The sequence below is a fragment of the Rhipicephalus microplus genome, chromosome 10 (genome assembly GCF_043290135.1).
Source record: "Rhipicephalus microplus isolate Deutch F79 chromosome 10, USDA_Rmic, whole genome shotgun sequence".
Classification (NCBI taxonomy): Eukaryota; Metazoa; Arthropoda; class Arachnida; order Ixodida; family Ixodidae; genus Rhipicephalus; species Rhipicephalus microplus.
The window spans coordinates 63837056-63857505 of NC_134709.1; the positions used below are offsets into that span (position 1 = coordinate 63837056).

Here is a 20450-nt window from a genome sequence, read left to right on the forward strand (position 1 = left end):
TTTTCAGCACTATCAGCAAGATGGCGCAATGAGCGTGCGGCGGTTTTCATCTCTCACGCGTACTTTGGCCCGCAGAGAGGAGGGGAGTGGACGATCTCTCGCGCGCCCTTATCTTCCGGTGTGGAGGATCATACGCCTTGGCTGGCGTTGGCCTTGCACTGGAACGATTCTGTTGTAGTTACGGGGCGCACAAAGGTCACTGCAATCTTGCGCAGCCTCTGTTTGCCAAAAGGGTGCGCTTTTCAGACACAGCGAAGTAAACACTAAGACGCTTATTCGTGTTCATCTGCACATGTGAGTATGTCTTGTGCGTCATTTTTGCGTGAGAAATGCGGCGATCGTTTCGATCTGCTTGCCGTTCTGCGCGTGACCTTACAATTTGTTGCTATCGCGTTAATCGATTCACTTTTGCAGCAAAGCTGTGACTCTTTTTTTTTATTTGGGGTCTATTTTCTGAGTTAGAAAATTCACAAAGTGCCGTCAATGGTTAATTCATTAGCCAATAAAGCACTAGTAAACAGCGGTGAGCAACAATTTTGCTTTTGTGTTAAATTGAGAGTTCTATCAAGAACGTGTACGATTCTTCATTGTGACACAGGTTTCAGCCCTAATGCAAAAAGCACGCCGTTATTACCACACTGAACTGTCGTCATATTATGCTTAAGGCATTTATTTTAGACTTCAAGTTGTTCATTAGCTGTTCGTGCTTGCGATGGCATCCACTCATCGCCCCTTGAATGACCTTTTCTCAGCCATCACTTAATTCGAAATCCAATTAGAGCGCACTTTTAAGCAATTTACCTGCTGCGAGCCATTTAGGCGCCAGATAATAACGCAATTAGTGCTATCTTCAAAGCCCTTACCTGGGCGCTCCCAGTCCAGCCATGCCCGCAAAGGCTTTTCTTCAAAAGCTCGTGAACTCTCTATCAACTAATTAGCCTTGCGTAACTTCGATTTTTTTTTCTTCCCATGTTTATCTGCGAAAGGATCATCCTAGCAACAGCATCGTTCAGTGCGACCCGAAGGATTTGTCTACTGTTGCTTGGTTTAGCGGAGAACACGTCTGCAAAGGGTACTCTGAGAGATTCGCTTGGACAGCGCCTTTCACCCATCCAAGTATAGATCCGGCTACTGGAATTGCAAACTTTAGTGTGCGACGAAGGCTAATCTTAGTCGAGCAAAAAGTCCGTCATCGTATGGAAAAGTTTTCCGCGAGACGGTAAAAGAGCGAGCACAGCACTGTGATGCTAGTAACCCTAGTACCCTTCGCAAGCAAGGGTACCATGAAGAATACCATAGGCGAAAGAACCCGAACACTGGCGGACAAGAGAAAGGTGAAACTGGGGCAAAAGAGCAGGTGCACCGGAAACTCATCTGCGCATGCTCAGTACTTGTAGCGCTTACCGTCAAGCAAGTACACGTGCGGGTCTGCCCAGGAATCACTGTTTGTTTATCCTTCGCGGTTTTACTCTCTTCCACGACAAATGCACGACCACAGCTAGTAGCTCAATCTGCTTTCCCATTAATTCTAATGTTCCTCTTTTGCGACTCTATAAATTTCATTGCTCCGCTAAGCCAACGTTTCTGCCTCACATTAGCGTCATTCCCCCTCCGGAATACAAGAAGAATCTTACTAAACTCATCGTGCAAAATGTAGCGGACACCAGCGCCGAAAGCGCGCAGTGTATCCTTTTCGGTAAGGCTCGGGGTTTCCTTGCCGAAGACCGCGCGCATTCTGGTAGAAGAGGCCCGGTATTCAGCGCAACAAGCCAGCGGGAAGGAATGTAAACAGCGGGGGATCCAGTCGGAGGGATCTTCGCCTTGCTTTCGTTGTCACTGGTGCGGCTACATTCCGTGATAGAAGTTACGTGCAGCGAGAAGGAAACGCTGAGAGCTTGAAGAAAACTGAGGCCCCGTTTCAGGTCTGCGTAGTCGCGAAACGCGGGCCGAGCTCGCAAGGCTGAATTATTAAATTGATGCGGACAGACGAAGAACGTGGAGAGATGGAATTGTGACATTGATGTTCCGGCGACTTCTAACATGTTTTACGCTTTGCAGTAGACAAGGGAATGAGCGCATTATCTCGACCTAACTAAAGGGTATCGCCCCATTTACTTTAAACACTCAGCAGAACTTCTTTGATGCCACTGGTTCAAATATCGGTATTACATTATTAATTTCGTAAAGTCCAGGCCGTCAATGCAAGGGAATCAGTACCACTGATACCATTGAGAGGTACAACAACAACGTTAAGATACCGTTAAATACATGTGGATTGATAAACATACGATTAAGTACTGATGAGGCGAAGGATATGACCATAAATTTAGCAGCAAAGTATCATAAGGCATCGTGTTTTAAAGAAAGACGAACCGCAGATTCTCAGCGGCCATGTTGGTAAAACCGATATGGAAACAAGGTGGCGAGGAAAAGTCGTGCCACGTAAATGTACACGTATATACGTCTGTACGCAACGCCATATTTTCCCGAATACCTTAACAAGTGACGCTCTTATCTGTTTCGATGCTTTACCGTAATCGTGAGCAATAAGTGTTGTATGTCTGTCCCTAGGCTAAATGATCGTTTCTTTTGGTTTGTTTGGTTGTTTGTTTTGGTCACGAGAAAAGCAGTGAAGCCCAGAAAATATCGTTTCCTGAAGGTGGAGTTACGCTCATAAATTCACCTAAAGTTAGAAAAAACATCTGCCATCTTTAACCTGGAATCGCTTGATTGATTGATTGATTGATATGTGGGGTTTAACGTCCCAAAACCACTATATGATTATGAGAGACGCCGTAGTGGAGGGCTCCGGAAATTTCGACCACCTGGGGTTCTTTAACGTGCACCCAAATCTGAGCACACGGGCCTACAACATTTCCGCCTCCATCGGAAATGCAGCCGCCGCAGCCGGGATTTGAACCCGCGATCTGCGAGTCAGCAGCCGAGTGCCTTAGCCACTAGACCACCACGGCGGGGCTAACCTGGAATCGCGTCCAATGCATGACTTTCCGTTGAGTAATCATTCCCTGCTTTTTTTTTTTCTTGTCTATCTACCTGAACATTTTGCAACATTCACTTCACTATTTCCCGCAGAAAGTAGTGAACACAGACAACACCGGTTCAATATTTACGTAATTCACGTGCTACAAACTCTCCTGTTTTTTTTTTACTTTACAGTTATAAGCTTCGTTTTTCGGTTTACGAAATCACGAAAAAGACATTTCCACTTTGTCTGAGCTAACAAGCGATCAAGAACAACAGGCAAAGTCCGAGTGGCTGCACCAACAGAGAACTTCCGTTTCCGTTCTCCACTGGCCATGCACCGAAGCGACGAGAGTTCCGACCATGCAGCTCACACACGAAAGCATACAGTGCAGGGAACTGGCCCGAGATGCCGCATAATTCCAGTCTTCTTCCCCCAGCAGGGCCTCCCTTACCATCCCTACTCCGCGGGGAGGCTTTTCCCCCGTACAATCCTCCCCGTTGTTCCTCGGGCGAACACAAAAGCGGGGGGCCAGACCACCACGCCTGCAGTTCCTCTTAGAAGTGCGGGCACACAGTCCGCATTGTTTGTTCTTTGTAGTTTCCGCCGCCCACAAAGACAGCGCCGCCGAGTGGGGATAACGTTCGCAGTTCTGGGGGAGATGGTGGGGACTGAAGGGAAGGATGGGATGTGTTGCGAGGGATGGCGGAGAAGCCGGAGGGAGGAGGATGACGCTACGGGGTTTATGTTGGGGACGCGCCGCGGCTCCCTTGGTAGAGAATTGGGGGTGTCCTGATGCACGGACGCTTCGCGGACAAGAACCTTCCCCTACGACCGCGGGCGATTCGGCGCACGCCTCCTCATCAGGGGATGAGTTTTAGGGAAAGGGAGGGAGCGAGAAGATATCGGCAAGGAGGAGTGTGAAACGGAAACGTGCGGGGAATCGTGCGCGCCAAACGAGACGAGAGTTTAGGGGCGGCTCGCGACGCCCCGCGCGCTCGTAGATTGGCGCCCGGAAAAGGCTAGAGATATTTGTGGCAGGGATTTCTGTCCCCTCTCAGTCTGTTTCGCGTTTGCGTTTGTACTTCATTTGCCCCAATTCCTTTGTCCCTCGTCGTATACGTAAGTGCGGTTTTCGACCAAGTGCTTCTCCAGTTTCCATCGCGATACAAATTTTTCTATTTTATTTTTTCTTTGTCTGATGTATAAGCGAGCGAGCTGTGGTCAGCCTAAAAGATCGCCTGACATAGTTCTTTTCTTTGTACAAGTTCAGCAATTCCTTTTTAGCCCCTTTTCACGTGAAGCAGTGAGTGAACGGTGTGCTTGGCGAGCGCCGCGTATGAAACAGACATTTTTTGCTTGTTTTTCTTGTCTGTCTGGCAGTGACATTTGCCAGATTTCGCGGGCACTTTCGGCCAATGACTTGAGATGCGCGCCTTATGTTTTATTCTTTCGGTAACGGCACATCTTTAGGAGCGTACGTGACTTGATCTCGGAAGCAAAGATTTCAACTCGGAAGGGACAAGCTGGTGTTTTTTTTTTTTTTAAGCTTACACCGTGCGCTAAATCCCGAGCGCTAACTATCATTTGCTGGAAAGCGTAAGCGAGAGTTGGCCCGTCGTAAGAAGTGAATGTTTCGCCATCTTTGGTCATTCTGGTGATTCGCGTGGAGGTTTAAATTAAGGCGGGGGTGTCAAGGCGGGAGAGGTGCGTGCCTCGCTCCCTCTGTGCCGCATACCTCATCAGTCCAGCTTCTGCTCATGTTGTCGTATATGTTAATTGTACGACAAAACGGAAAGCGCTGCCATGAAACGCCCATAAATGCACTGCCGCATTGTGAACTTTAACAACGTAGAATTCATTTCGTGTTCCTTTTTTTTTCGAATCGTACAGCTATTTCGGCTCATACCCTTATACGTGTTGCGTTCCCGCTGCAAAGTTTCCTTCCGCCATCATTCAGTTGAGTTACGTCACGTCGCATGTTGAAGGAGTGAAACATTAGCCTTATGGCGTATTTGGTTGGACGCTTTTCTGTGGCTCATAGTCGCCAGATTCCGAGGCAGCTGGGCAGCTGGCGCGTACCAAGTCCATACATACAGTGGTATAGCATACCAACTGAATACATCGGCAATGTCGGAGTGGAACAGCTTACGTTTCTCGATTTAGGAGCAGCACGCCTGTAGCGCCGTCGTGGAGCCGGTGTGAGAAGCCACCGGGTAAACATTCCTGCGCTGCATCGACAATGGCGCCGATCAGTCAAGTGGCCATCTCCGACATATCTAAGTGCAGTGGCAGCCTTCTGAGCTCGCCGCATAAATCCGACGATCGCATCGAGATTCCAACTGAGCGCTCGCCAACCAGCGGCCGTTCATGGAAACGTCGCTAACAGGGTCAACCGTGAAAAAAAAAAAAAGACATGTTACCACGCTGCGCGCGCTGAAAAGCGGCCGCTTAGTTCCTTTCTTTTCGCCCATCCACACGCGCGAGCCCGAAAAAGAAGAGAGAGATTTCCAGTGACCATCGCAGCCTGTCGCAATGCGTGGCATTGCGGTGGAAAGTTGTCCACGTATCGTTCTATCACTTTTTGATAGATGCAGACGACACGCAATGAAGAACGGTGCAAACCAAAAACTTACGTATTAGAAAAAAAGGTGACGCACACTACGACAGTTTGTTCTAATCAATTTGCTTGCGACGACTGAATTCTCCTCAGTGCGTGCACCATGATTTAGCTTGCGTGCATTCTTATCAAAATTCGGGCTTCTCTAAGCCCGGAACATAGTTTTGTATTTAAGCAAGTACTTTAGAGAAATTTGTTGCATTACGTGTGTGACTGTATATTTCGCATATGCTTGTTTTTTTTTGTGTGTGAGTTGTAGTGCTTCCCATTCGCTAATTAAGCTGCTGTTCTTTCCCTCAAACATTTTTTATTATTTCGCATGTGTGTAAATACACACGCACAAACACGCTCCCGAAAGCCGCGTGAGTGTTGCGTGCGTGTATGTATGTTTGGGCGCATATGCGTCATGCCCGTGCATTCGTAGCTTGCGTATAGTGTGCGTGCATATATCTGCTCTGACTATCAGTTACTGTTAACACAAACAAGCTAGTGTTCGGAAGCACACGACCTTATTCATTAGAAACCTAATGACATGGATTTGCTAATGGAAAGAAAGCAGTACTCATATTACAATACAAACTACGATTTGCCTTAGCTCAAGATAGACTTGCCCAGGAAAGCTCCGTTCTATAATCAAGTGAACGGCATGCGAATTCTGCTTTAGGCGGCACAGCGGAGCTCAATGGTATACATGGAAATGGCAGCACGAGAAGCGAAGTAGTTACCTCGAAAACTCATAAGGCCTCGCCTGTCTCAGTGTATGAATGCAGCGGAAAAGTGCCGGCACCTTTCGTAGAAGCGCGCTACATAAGAAAAGTTGCCTTCTTCCACCTAGGGCTCGCTCTAGACAGGTTCTTCAGCTTGAAGCAAATTTGGTGCGGTTTTCTGAAGAACTCGACGTTTCCGTGCACAGCACAACCATGTCCGCTGTTTAGGCAGTGAAATCCTTTACGACGATGAGAATGAGGCGGTCCGCGGCCGGCTACTTTTTTGCCTTCGACGAAGCAACGCGATGCGACGCCTCCATCAAAAAACTTCAGCACAGTAGCTATAGCTAAACTGCCACGTTGACCCCGGTCGTTAAGCGCAGCCATTTTTGTTTTTTAGACCACTGTTGCCAGCACACGGAGTTTTTTTATGGAGTTGCGAATAGCTTCAAGGCATTCGTCTGCGAGCGGCTGTAAATCCATTGACTTTTACTCCGCCTTTACCAGCCGCCTCCGTTTTCGACAGGATGGATTTATGGCCTCGTAGACGTGAACTCGCAACATGCACGCTTGAAAACACTACAAACACACATGCACGAATCGTTACGCACCTGTCGATGAGTCCTTGCGAAACGCCCCTTCAGAGCGCTCGTACATGCCCAATCGAATTCGCCATTAGTTGATATAGCATTCCAATTTGTTGTAATCGTATTCATTGCTCCATCGTTGCGGGAAGTATAATAAAGAGTTCGTTAACCGGAAATACTAGTGTCGGAGCTGTTGGCGTGACTGAAAAATCGGTGTTTTCCGCGGGAAAAATCGTGATATAGATGCACGTAAATAATAAAATAAATAAATAAATAAATAAACATATACTATTACGTGATGTTTTGGACAAAAAAAAAACAATATACGAATGTTACAGGCCCAGGAGTCTCTCCAATTGAAGTAATATTGTTCACCAGAAGCGTAGAATCGCACAGGGCGTCCAAACATGTAAAATGCGCAACGAAGGGGTGTTCCAAAGACTGACCCATTAGAAAGCGCTCAAGCATATTTTAGACATCAATAGCAACAGTATCAAACAAAGTGTGCAGCAAAGCAGCTGCATGTGTTGCCATAAGGACGTGTAACGGCTACATCGCCAATTCGCAAAAAGGAAGAGTTACGGCGCAATAAGCGCAGTGTGGCTGTGTTTCGCACAGGGCGTTTGCATAGCTGTTTGTCAATTTCTGAGAGACAAAAGAAGGTTTGCTCGTTAAACTTTCTTTTTTCAAGTAATTAAACTCTAGTTCTTTGAAATTACTATTCATTTATTGATTTCAATTATTTGTTATTTACCTGCTTTATTCGTAGGTCACCTTATAATTATCCACTCTTATATTTACTACATGACTTAATAATCATTTTTTCTCCATCAAAACTCGAAACTTGTTTCCCCTCATTACAATAACCGCCGATTTGATGGCTGATTCTCCGTGGTCGGTATGAGCCAGTACATATAGGAACAAGTAAGGGATCTGTTTAAAACGGCTATTTTTACGTGCACAGACGATTTTTTCCCTTCTCAGCACGGTACTCACTAATCAAAGAATCAAAGTGATGCTGTAGACTATTTTGCCTGAGAGCGGGCGCCGCCATCTTGGAATCTTAAGTCGATGTCTCCTTGCTTGCGTATGTTGCGATCTGAATTGATAAGGTCAAGAAACATCGCATGCAGCAACTCCCCTGTTTTCGTGCTCATTCGTCTACCGTAACATTGTTCGTTTAATTATCAAAGGTGCAAAACACAAAAATTAGCAGCACAACATGGCGGCACTGAAACCCCTCTGTGTATAGTCTATAATCGGTGACAGCCTAAAAGGGTGAATAAATATATAGGCTTTGCCCACGGGGCCGCACTGCCCTTATTTTTCGTACTTTCGCCGTGTTACCACAGCATGGTGCGGAAACTTAAGGAACGTGGTAAAGCGTTGCAAAATAGTCCGAGCTGTTGCCGCTTCGGTGCACTTCTAAAGCCGCACAATTGCAAACTTCAACTGCATCGAATGACGATCGGCGGTGAGTACGTGTGGACAAGAGTTTAATTTTTTGTCGGTTCGTCCAAACCGATGCGTTACAGCAAAGGGCAGCCCCAGTTCGACGCGCATAACGCAAATTGGATAGCGCGTCGAACTTTACTTTTTTCTTAGCTTGTTGCCGACTATAGTGATAGAGAAGGCGATGTGAATGGGGTTTGTGGACGCCGTCACGTTCTGCACTTGAAGGTCGAGCTCAGGCGTCGTCCGAATTTCGTGAACATACCACGAGATGCAGGGTCAGAGCAGTCGAGCAGGACAGCTTCCCAGTCCTCTCGGGCGGTGTGGGTAGGTGGAATTTGAGGAGGCGTGCCCACACCATGCGATAGGTGTCACAAAACTTCTCCGCACAGTGTGGGCGCGCGTCCGAGAAGGCCGAACTGAAACACTTCAGTACTGCCAGCCACAGTACAGTGTTGATGAAGAAGAGGCGGAGAAGCCAGCGCTCTTCCACCCTGTGAGGCCTTCGGAAAAGGAAAGGGGGGGGGGGGGGGGGGTCACACACCACGAGAAGACCGTCTTAGTTGGTGGGCGCTGCTGATAAAATGGCTCAGAGCCTTTTTTTGCGGACACCCGATGTTTTGCCCCGAGCTTTAAGTGGTCTTCTCTTAAGAAGAGCAAATGAAATGAAAGGGTGAAACACAGCGATGGTTTCAGCAGCTTCTAAACAGAATAATTCAAAGGTGCGCCTAATGTCTGCGGAGGAAATGAAAACGAGGGGACGGGGGTGACGGGCGACATCGTGTCGATCCATATTTAATTGCAGCATGACAGAAGAAAGGCACAATGACAACCGTTGTCTTTTCACTTCGTATCCATCCTTCGCATTGCTGTCACTCAGCACTTAATTATGAATCAGCGCACATCGTCTGAACAAGAGATAGCGCTGCTGTGAGCGTAGACGTAAAGAGAAGCGGTGAAGTCTGGTAAACGTGGACCACCGGTTATATTTTCGCCAAAGTTAATGCAACCATAACATGGTCATAAGAAGAAAAAATATTACCGATCACGCAGTATTGTTACTGCACAAGGAACAAACATTGTCACTAGCCAAAATACTAGGCTCCATCGATATCAAAAGTCTACAACGAAGCAAGGAAAGTCCTCGAACACTGCCTGAAAAACGTGACTATATTTGTGATGCGTAGTGATAAAACTGCATTGCGTGCATCTCATGCACTTATCTGTGACAGATATGATCTAGAGGCTTTAATAACAGAATTTTTGAGCTCACACTGAAGGCAAAACAATATCAATTTTTTTAAACTCGACTTTATTTTTATTAACCAAGTTAAAAAGGCATAGCAATCGCCAACACGTCATTAAAAAAGCTCTCCTTTATTTTTTACTTCAATAAAAGCGAAAAAAAAAAGCGCAGGTTCTCTCACGCATTCGCCTAAAGACGACTCGAAAGCGAGAGCAATCTTTTTTTGCTTCATCTTTCTTCGTAGTCAATAAACTGATTCTATCTACATTTGAAAGCGTCCCGCACCTATCGTGGCTTGCATTGCCTCAACGATCGGAAGCATTCCAATCTTTCTGCGCCTACTAGGTTTTACATTGCCTCCTTGATCGGCACACCTTTGGCTAAACGATCGTCTTGCGATGACGTCATCGTGTTACGTCATGTTGTGGGAATTCACCATACGAAACAATTATTGCGTCACACGTATTGGCGATCTGCGACGTCATACGGCGATGTCGACACGCGGGAATCTTCGACATCACTCGTGCCACCGCCGACAGTTAATTTTCGCATTTGATTGGGCATATAGCGCTTTCGCCTCCAAAAATAAATCTCATAAATCTGACGGTGATGTTGCCTGACAGAAGTACCGCATGATACGCGTTTTGTCACCGTCCATTCACTTATTTATACGTTCGCAAGACAATTCCGCAATATCGAATATATAGTAATTCTTCTGATGCGATATACCACTCACTAGTTTATAGTGAACGGCTCGATAAGAAAAAAAAATATTATTCAGCGTCTACGACGTTCATATGTTTCCTCTCTTTCAAGAATTCAGCCATGAAACTACAGTAATCTGACCAGGCGCGGCCGCTAAAGGCGCAGATTTTACTACCTCTTCTTCGTGTGTCGAGCGTGCGTGTATTTCCGAGACGAGAAGTTCGGTAATGGCCTCTTCCGTTCAGCGGCGTCCGTTCCTTGTTTTCTTCGCAGTTTCCCCGACTTCACGGCAATCAGAAGTGAACCATTCGCTACCGTTCAAAAATGAAAGAAATCAAAGTAGAGGGCGAGTGAAATGATGTACAGCTGGTAATATCGCAAATACAAAAAGACCGAATGGCCAGTGGCACCAGCTTTGCCTAACGTTAGTGGTCAATACATACCTTCCATTCCAATCGATTTGGTAATAACTACCTCTTCCCCGAACCTCCGAAAGATAAATGAAAGACGCATTTACAATTCTGAAGAAACGCCTGCCTTACACAACTTCCATGTCCACTGCAGTTGGCAGTACACACAGCAAGCTCGTATAGTCCGGCAAAAAGATTTAAAAAAAAAAAAGACGCTTTCGGCGTTTCAACCAAACCGTGTTCAATTTCTACGTTTCCGCTTCGGCAGTGCTTTTCGCACGCACATACATACACCTGTCGGCGTTTAAACGGAGCACATACGCCGGAGTCGCATTCCATTTCCCATCTCATTTTCGTTTTCCTCTTTGTTGTGACGCCTCGCAGGCATCGATATACACCGGGCCACGGACCCATGGAAGGCAGGCAGCGGGGTTGGGGCGGCAGTTTATTCAGACCCGACGCCGCAACACAGACGTGAACCGTGTGCTTGAACCCCCCCCCCCCCCTTCCTTATACCCACTCCCTCGATTGCCTCCTCACATCGATTTGCGGCTGCCTCCGGGAGAACTGCGGGAGAAGGTGCAGTACGAACTCGCTTCGCCAAAGCGAAGTTGTCAGATGCAGGCGCACCCCGGCGCGCCCGGTTTGCGACGCAACCAAAAAAAGAAGGCGCGAAATAAAGCGAGGTAAAAGTTAAAGCGAAGAAGGGCGGTGAACAAGGAAGTGCGACAGACTGAAGATTCCGGCTGAAGGGAAGATTGGTTCCTAGTAGGAGGAGAGGGCGACGGGTGAAGACATTCCCTCGGTAGAACCTCTAGCACTGGGCCCCGCTTTCTCGAAGAATGCACCGAGAATGTCGTTGCCGTTTATCTCGGGTGAGCATGCGTTATATAAGCGTGCGCTTTCTCGATCGTCTTCATATTTAGTTTTTTATACGTATACTTATTGGATCGTTGCCGTTGTTCAGCGCGCGCGTTCCGCGCCTTATTCAAAGTGGCCGGCGAATAAGGTGCCACCCTGCGTTTGTTGCTCTCGGGGGGAAAAAGGCGACACAGCACCGCCGCCGCTAGAGCACATGCATTTCAACTTTACCCGTGGACAGGTGCGTAGCATTCCTCACGCGCCTTTTCCGCTCGAAAGTTTTGTCTCCGTCTTTCCTGTATTTTGTTTCAATCATCTCAGTCGTATACCCGGTCTGTCTTTCGGTTCTGTTTTGGGTAGCGCATTCCACGGAGTCAGTCTCTTTTTTTTCCCCCTAGTCCCTCGGCTTGAAAGAGTGTGCGAAATTATTTTTCTTTTTTTTTAAATAAGGAGGACGCACGATTTAGCAGAGCTACGAACAGAGAGAGTAAACGAGGCGCGTCCCTAAAACAGTCACCGCTCGTGGAAACAGCCGCATTTCGTTGAATGCAAAGTAGTTTTTGTGCCGGCGGAGGCTTTTTTTTTTCTGATTGTCTTACGCCGAACTGTAACAAACGTTTAGAAAGTCAGCCACGGTAAGTTACGCGAGCCATCCAATCCAATACCATATTCGCTCGATTTTTAGTGCTCCCCACCCCACCGTTTTTTTTTTCTTTCTTTCGCCGTGGTGGTTTCGGGACGTTAAGCCCCACAAATCAATCAATCTTTCGCCGTGGCTCTGACAACGATGTTGCGGAAGGTACGTTGACAATTAAAACGGTGTTACAGCATATTTGAGATTCTTGAAAGCCAATATCATGACATCAATATGAAGCACAACATATTAGGGTACACCGATGTATTTAATACGATCCGAACTACGCGACCTATTTTTTTTTTCTTGTTTTCAGATCTGTGATGACACATTTAGGTGCGAGCATCAGCGACTGAATGGGAGTTTCACAAATATTGATTTTTTTTTCTTTCTTTAAACAATAATTTTTAAAGAAGAGGTTACTACCAATGTTTGATGCCGGCTATACTCCTTCACTCTTAAAGGATGTGTAACTAAGTTAAGCTTTTTAACAATCACAAGCGTAGAAAACACGTGATTGGCACAAACGTAGACAAACACATGATTGGACATTCACATACTCAGAGTCGATGCACTGCGATATAAAACATATATCACTACTGTCTCATGACCTGGCCAGTAAAACAGCAAAAAAAAAGAAAATATAAAACTATGCTACGGGGCTAAAAAAACACATGCCTAATGATCAGACTTTCGGAGGGCTGATGAGATATCAAAATTCGTTGCCTGTTAATGAGATGGAGGGCTCGCTGATGCATTTTCCCCACATCTTCTAATTTGAAACGCATCTATCAGCTCTCAGGGGCTCCGATCCGGGTGTTTAGATAGAATATTAGCATTACAAAAAATGGGGGTGCAACCACACGAGCTACAATGTTGGGGCATGCGTAAACTATTCTTTGTATCCAACACTATTCAATTCAGTGTTCCCGAGCGTTTGCCTTATCCTGTCTGAACGTAAAGTAACCAAACCCGCAACCCCGTGTGCTCAGCTATTATACGGATTTCAGCGCAGCCACCGAGCTATACCACCGGCGAGCCCGAGCAGAAAAATCGATTCGTTGTCGTTTCACCTGCCCGATCTGTGCCCTCCCCAAGATATCACGCGAACTGCCGCCGTGCGGTGAAACCCTCCCTGACAGGATGGAAACAGCGCGATCGAAGCACGAACCGCGGCTAGCTATACGGCAACGGAAGCCAGCTGTTTTGCGAATTGTACTCGCCGTTACCACAGCGACAAGGGCGCGTCGACCCGCCATACCTGCGGGATTTATATTGCATACATTCATATGAAAGGTTGGGGGGACAGATGATGCAATAAGGTACGTGCCTCGCCTATAAGTGGGTGCTCTCGGGCAAAAAAAAAAAAATGCGAGAGTATAACGCGAAGCGCTGTTGTTTCGTGCACCAGGTGCAACGTTATGGCAGCTAGCGAAACATTTTGCTGTAGATGCGTTTGATCCAAGAAACAGTTACGTCATTTTCCCGCCTGCAATGCCATATCTTTAACAGCGGGGCTGTGATAGGTTATAGGAAAGACTACGTTAGTCTGAAACAAAAATTACAATCATTATGCGCTGGGACGTGCTTTCTTCATCCTTTTTTTCCCCATCTTCAGCTTCGCTCTTTAAAACAATTGTCCAGTGTGAGATGCACTAACCTGAATGATCTCGACATCGAGCGCACAGAGCGAGAACGAAAGAGAAAAACTGAGATAGACAATGCAAGAGATAGAAATAAGGGCATATAGAAGTAAAAAGAAGAAAGAGATAAAAAAGGTTGAAAGACAAAGAAGAAATGGGACGAAAAAAACTGTTTAAAAAACACAGCAAGTTAGCAATGAAGAGAGAAGTGGGAAAATAGAGGGACCAAAGAGAAAGAAAGGGTCCCTCAAAAGTCTAAGCAAGAGTTGTTGTTGAATGTTTTTATGTAAATTCATTACTTTTAAATCATAATGTTAATGCAGTCATTACTATAGGCCTGGTGTAACTAGCAATACGATTTATTAGGATTTGGAAAAAAATTCTGTGAAATAACGAGTAATTACGTTCAATTACTTTTTTAGCAGTCATTTCTCCACCTACGCCTTTTTATTACGATGCTCCTGTCCAGGCACCCAGAGCATGTGAGCTTCGGATGTTTGTCTTAAAAATCTCGAGTGTCGAAGGTCTGCGAGCAGCGCAAGAAAGAAAAAAAAAGAGCAAATTAGGGAAACCGTCAGGTTGCGTGGCATTTAAGCTCCTGAAGTGAGCTGTACCCACTGACGAGTCTTCTCGTTAGAGCGGCAGCAGCACCCCCGGGCTCTCATTTCTTATTGTTGTTCGGGGTTTTCTTGTTGTGCAAGCTTCATCCTTTCGCTCCAAGTTGACCAAGCAGCCGGCGGGTCAACGACCTCCGAAGTTAATCCTTTCCAAGACACGGGCCTGACCCGGGGCTTCACACTAAGCGCGGGCTAATGAGACTCACTGAGCCTGTACACCTGATTAGTCCTTTCGATGACACAAACAGCAGTGCCTGAGTTGTGTAGCGTCTTTAATTTATTGAGCAAGTTTCGCGGTTGGCACGTTTGTGACCTGTTTCCCGTCTCCTCTCAGGAGGCCCGAAGGGATCTGTCCTGGGACACTTCTTGTTTTTTTTTTTTTTTGGCGTATATCAATGACACTTCTGGTGTCATAGAGCCAGGTGTGCAGCTTAACCTGTTTGTAGATTAGTGTTTATTTTATTCTACAGTACAAAAGAAGGAGTACCAAGTTAAAATTAATGGCTCCTTACAGGTGTTGTGCGAATGGTGCATGAAATACAATACAAAATCAATTGTTCTATATCGACATACGCACGTATTAGTACAAAGAAGCGCCATGTTTCGTTTTTATACACCATTGGGAAGAAGTGCTTAATAAATACTACTCGATTTACATATCTAGGAATGATTATAACGCATAATTTATCCTGGACCATACTCATAAACAGTGCTTGTTCAGAGGCATACGAGAGTCTAGGCTTCCGGCGAAAAAAAGAGTAGAGGACGCAACAGCTGATGTGAGACCTACTGCTCACAAAACCTTTCTTCAGTTGTTGAGCACTTGTTGGTGGTATGGAACCCTCACCAAAATTATATATGAAAAAAAAAGAAAAAATTCAGCAGTGCGCGCTGCGATTTTTATGGCCCCGGTATCGAAGGAAAGGTTCAGTTACATAAATGCCCCGCTTTTCTGACCGTGACGTCAATGGATAACGAAGGTATATGGCTGGTGCAAACTTGATAATCATGAAACCAGTGTCATATAAGAACATGACAACGTATACCAGGTTGATAGAGTGCTCGCGGCCGTTACACTAGGTTCACATATACCAAATTTGGCATCTCGTGACGTGAATAGATGATGAAAGCAAACGACACATCCAAGCATGATAATCATGACCCGGAAGTCGTGTCCGGCATAATTTACCTCCACCTCGTAACGCTGTGATGACTTTAAAGTTGCATATCGACCTTCCATATTTGTGCTTCGCATATCATCGATTCCCACTGTACGTGGGATGTGCCAATTTTTTGGTACTAGTTTATTATTAGTGGTGAAAATCAAGGTTCAAGTGTCATTTTTAAATTGCGCACCGAAATCTGCGCTCGTGACGTAATAATGTATGCTTGGTCCTTTGGCGACATTGGCTTGATGAAGTTTTCTTGAATTTTGTGTGCTAGGGTTATGGCGCCCACAAAACGCAATGTACCTCACTTGTCTTAATTAGAAGCTACGTAAGACCCAGTATAAAGCTTCAAAATCTCTACCGTCTCGCTGGTTGGTCAGGGAATCGCAAGGTGGCGTTTCCACTCGCACTTTCTTTTCGGGGGTTTCTCGCTTAGAGAGCGTCATGTCACGGTGATGGATTCTGACAGTGTACTTTACAAATAAGTAAAAAAACCCTTTTGCTCTTTAGTATCTTTTTAACAGTCTCTATACATAAAGTTTCAGTTCCGTGCAGTGCAAGGTGTCGAAACAGCGAAGCGCTCTCGTACCATCTACCGGAGATGTCTGTGATGAACTGTTGCTAGCCTGATCGTAGGAAGGCCTAGCCACACGTACACGTAGCAGCGCGTCATTGCGTGGCGCGTAGATTCGGAGCTCTGCCCTCTTTCTATGAAGAAAGAAGGCAAGTGGCTACGCGAAGCTGTGAGCCCCCTCTCTCTCTCTCCGTAAGAAGAGGGTGCTACCTTAAAGGCCTGAATATACGTACCCGTTGCACCTTGTTCGCGCGTAGCTTTTTGACGCGGCGCTACGCCCTCTCCCTATGGAGAGGAGAGAAAGGGCGAGCAAGTTAGCGTAGCCGTGCACCCTCTCTCTTTATAGGAAGAGGATGTGGCATTGCGTTAGAAAAGCACGCGCCAATGTGCTGCTTCGGGTACGTGTGGTCAGGCATTTATTCCCATAACCGCTCAGGTCACTTCCGCCGCACCTCTCTTCTTCGCACCCAGTGCAGCTTTGCAGTATTACCACCCCTCCGGGGCGCCTCCCCGGCCAACACAACAAAAAAAAAAATATAATTTCGTTTCGTCCACAAGTAACATAGTTAAGCAGTGTATCCAGAAGGCGGAGCGTGCCACGACGGTCTCTCGCTTGTCATCAGGACCAGATCCATGACAGCTTCGCTGCTGGTCTACTTTTTTGGAAAAGGGTGACAGAGGAGTACGAAGGCGAAGAAAAACACTCACGTTGGCAGCTGTAGCCGTTGGAAGATAGCCGGTAGCCGGGCGTGCATCCACACTCGAACGTCCCGTCGTGCAGGTCAAAGCACATCTGTTGACACGGGCCGTCCACTCGGCATTCACCTGTGTCGGAAAGATGCAGAAGCACTTGTAGACATGGGCATAAACAGGCGTGCCCTCGACCGATACGAAATTCGTGATGAAGAATAGTGCCGCGCCCTAACAATATGTATACGCTTCGTCAAGGCTGACCGTGACTCTTGTATAAAAAAAAAAGAAAACGGCAGTACAGGCAATTCCAAGCCGTGAGAACCGCCAGACAGTGAAGCTGTAAGCGCACGATATTCCTTGCATCATCATCATTTTCATCATAATGTTTTATATATTTCTTTGTTTGCTCCACCTTCTGACCACGTGACCCACGTGACGCACCTACTACTACTACTACTACTACTACTACTACCACTGTTACTATTACTACTACTACTACTACTACTACTACTACTACTACTACGATGACGCCAGCGACGATCACGGCGACTACAGCAAAGGGTGAACTACGACCAGGGTCAGCCGCACCCTTTAGATCTGCATAAGGCTTTATCCGCATAGAATTTCTTGGTTGCATTTGTCTTCATTGCGCCTCACGCAGAGTGGAGCCAATCCTGTTGAACAGTATATGGTCAGCATTGGGCTTGATCGCGACAGACAGTGCACGGTGTGACACTAGCGAACGATACCGTTGCCGTAAAAAGAAGAAAGTACACCCATATCCGGCACCGCAGCCCTGTCCGAAGTGTCATATACGTTTCTTTTTCCTGTTAGTAGCATTCATGAGAGGGCTACTGACAGATACCAAAGGGTGTTTTACACTTGCAGGACTGTTACAAAGAGCCGAATTAGCTTAAGAAAAAGGGCCCTGCAACACTTTTTGAGCATGGTCAGAAAACGCTGCCGATCGGTAACAGAGGCTCTCGACTACACGCGAGCCAAATATTATAGCACAGCACGCGGCCTGCAGTTCACAATGAATTATCAGTCACCTAAGAACTGCTTTCTCTTCTCTCGAAAAATGACGCAATATACCCAAACATCACTGTAGTTAGCCCATTTGTCAGCCATTCGCTGATTTGAACATGGCGCGCTCGCTCGTTACAGAGATCGGCGTGGGAGGCTGCTACTTGTCCACGCGTGCGCACGCAGTCAAACTTAAAAAGCCACTCATTCGAAGAATAAAAAAAAGTGCCCAAGGTCATGAGGCGCGGATGACGTGTTTTGTTCGCACCTCCCATCCCTCCCTGCTTAGCTTCCAGCGCTTTCATCGGGACGAGAGAAGAGAGAATGCAATTGCAGCATGCGGCAAACCTTTGCAACTCCACTCGCACTGAACGGATTGTTGAAATTTTTGCGGCGTTGAGTTCGTGAGACAATAAGCTATTCCAGTGAATTCATTCCATGGTTACTTGAAAAAGTGCTCCAGGGCTTAAGAAACGTTCTTTGTGGCGTTACTTCGACAACATTTCGAAGAAAGACAAGCTAAAGAAGTGCTCTATGTCGAAAAGAAATTCCCGTGAAGTTTGCGTGAGTTGTAAAGGTACGATGGTATGGTGGATCACGGCCTTGTTGCCGTTTCCCGTAACCACCAGCTATTAGGTATCAGGAAAGTGAAGACAACAGGTTATTCTAGTCTATAAAATTGTCGAGAAGGGCATACAAATGACTTCGATATATACAGTGTGGGTATAAACACCTACACATGCATGCATCTTGTGGCCGGTGCTTCAAGAGTGGGCAGGAATCCAAGAGAGAGACAGAGGAAGAGAGAAAATTAATAGTCCAAAAGCAGCACTCTCTCTCCACTCTGCTGAGTGTTATTTATTCAGTCCTGGTCTTCTTTGCCGTTACCTACGTTTTTAGTTTGGTATATCACCTCAAGCTCGTACCTTGTACAACATTGAACAATACTATACATCATAAACAGCACTTTCACTTCGCGAAACGCGGCCTCCTCCTCGGGAGTACGTGCTTTCTTAAGGCAACCCAAGGTGCGAACTGTCTCGACACGACGCTATTTTTCTACTTAGCTTCGGGCGCGGCCGCTGCACAGTTGTTGCCCGGCGCACAGACAGCGCCGCATGACGTCACCTGAATCGGCACGTAACGACGTTCGACATGGCGCGAGCACTCCGGCGGGGCCGGTGCTACTAGGACACACAGACGGCTTGAAACGGCGTCACACCAGACGCGCGAGGCGAGTGATTGCTAGGAGAACGGTGCATCGATATTTTTTTTAGAGATAGGGTCGGACGCAATACGGCTTGCTTAAGCATCTTCGCTGTCAAAAAATTGCTGTCGCCTTCAAGTCTTTTGCGACGAAAGTATAAAGGATATAAAGGATCGCGAGAATTGTTAAGCGCACCTAACTCCAGAATGTCTCCGCTAATCGAAACTCCCGATGAGTTCACATGTATGCGCTTCCCAAGACAGCATCGGTACACGGCTGTTATGTCCTCTGTTCACGTATCGGGCCAGGCATGAAAGATAGCGAGGAGTGAATGAGGGTCAGCGCGCGGTACTCCAAACATTATTAAATACCTTCCCATCGTGAATAGCCTACTTTAAGATAAGCCGGATTATAACGCATCTATAGGCGAGAACAGCCGTGGCGCCATAAATTAATGGCGCAGCAGCTGCGTGTGAGAGGCTGCAAGCCCCCTGACGACCCAATTATGCCTTCGGGCGCAAAGAGATTAGCTTTGAGTCCGCATCGGTGACGCGGTGAGATTTCGGGCCTTTCCAGGTGTCGCGTCTATGAGACGAGACACAGCGCAAATAATTAGTCGTACCAGACCTTTCCTTCCATCTCAGGCTGAACGCCCGTCCAACTCGTCGTTCGTGTCTTGATGTTGAGAGTTAAATTCCTAATTGAAGAAATACCGGAGCACGTAGCAGACTGTACAAAGAGGTACTTTTATTCGAATAAAATGCTCCGTGGCTTTCGCTAATAGATTAACAGGTCATTCATTTGCTTTGATGATATAACTTGTGTACACGCTCTTTCCACAGTAAACCTTCGTTAAAACTTTTCCCGCAATATTCCTTGACTGAAATGAGCAATCTGCTGCATGTTGAATATGTATGTATGTATGTATGTATGTATGTATGTATGTATGTATGTATGTATGTATGTATGTATGTATGTATGTATGTATGTATGTATGTATGTATGTATGTATGTATGTATGTATGTATGTATGTATGTATGTATGTATGTATGTATGTATGTATGTATGTATGTATTTCTGCGTATGTATACAACTGTACTGAGTCCTTTTCCTTGTATTGAAAGCCAGATGTTACGGCAGCCAATGTAGCCTCAACCCGGTCAGATAGAAAGCTCGCTAATTAACCCCGTTCTAACACATAACACCCGTTAGCCGTCATGCGACCTACATTTATCTCATTAGCAGTTATAGGCGGAGAAATGTACACGCATGATTTTGTTAACCGCGTCGGCCGCTAATGCTAACAGCCTCATCA

General features: G+C 46.4%; 1 protein-coding gene across 2 annotated transcripts in view; it reads right to left on the reverse strand.

The window, feature by feature from the left end:
- The window catches only part of LOC119181638 (pikachurin), a 173252-nt gene that overhangs the window by 104399 nt on the left and 48403 nt on the right, over nucleotides 1–20450 (reverse strand). For both annotated transcript variants that reach the window (XM_075875762.1, XM_075875761.1), the window contains exon 2: nucleotides 16917–17033. In XM_075875762.1, coding sequence (XP_075731877.1) covers nucleotides 16917–17033 — 117 coding nt within the window. The remainder of the gene's footprint in view (nucleotides 1–16916; nucleotides 17034–20450) is intronic.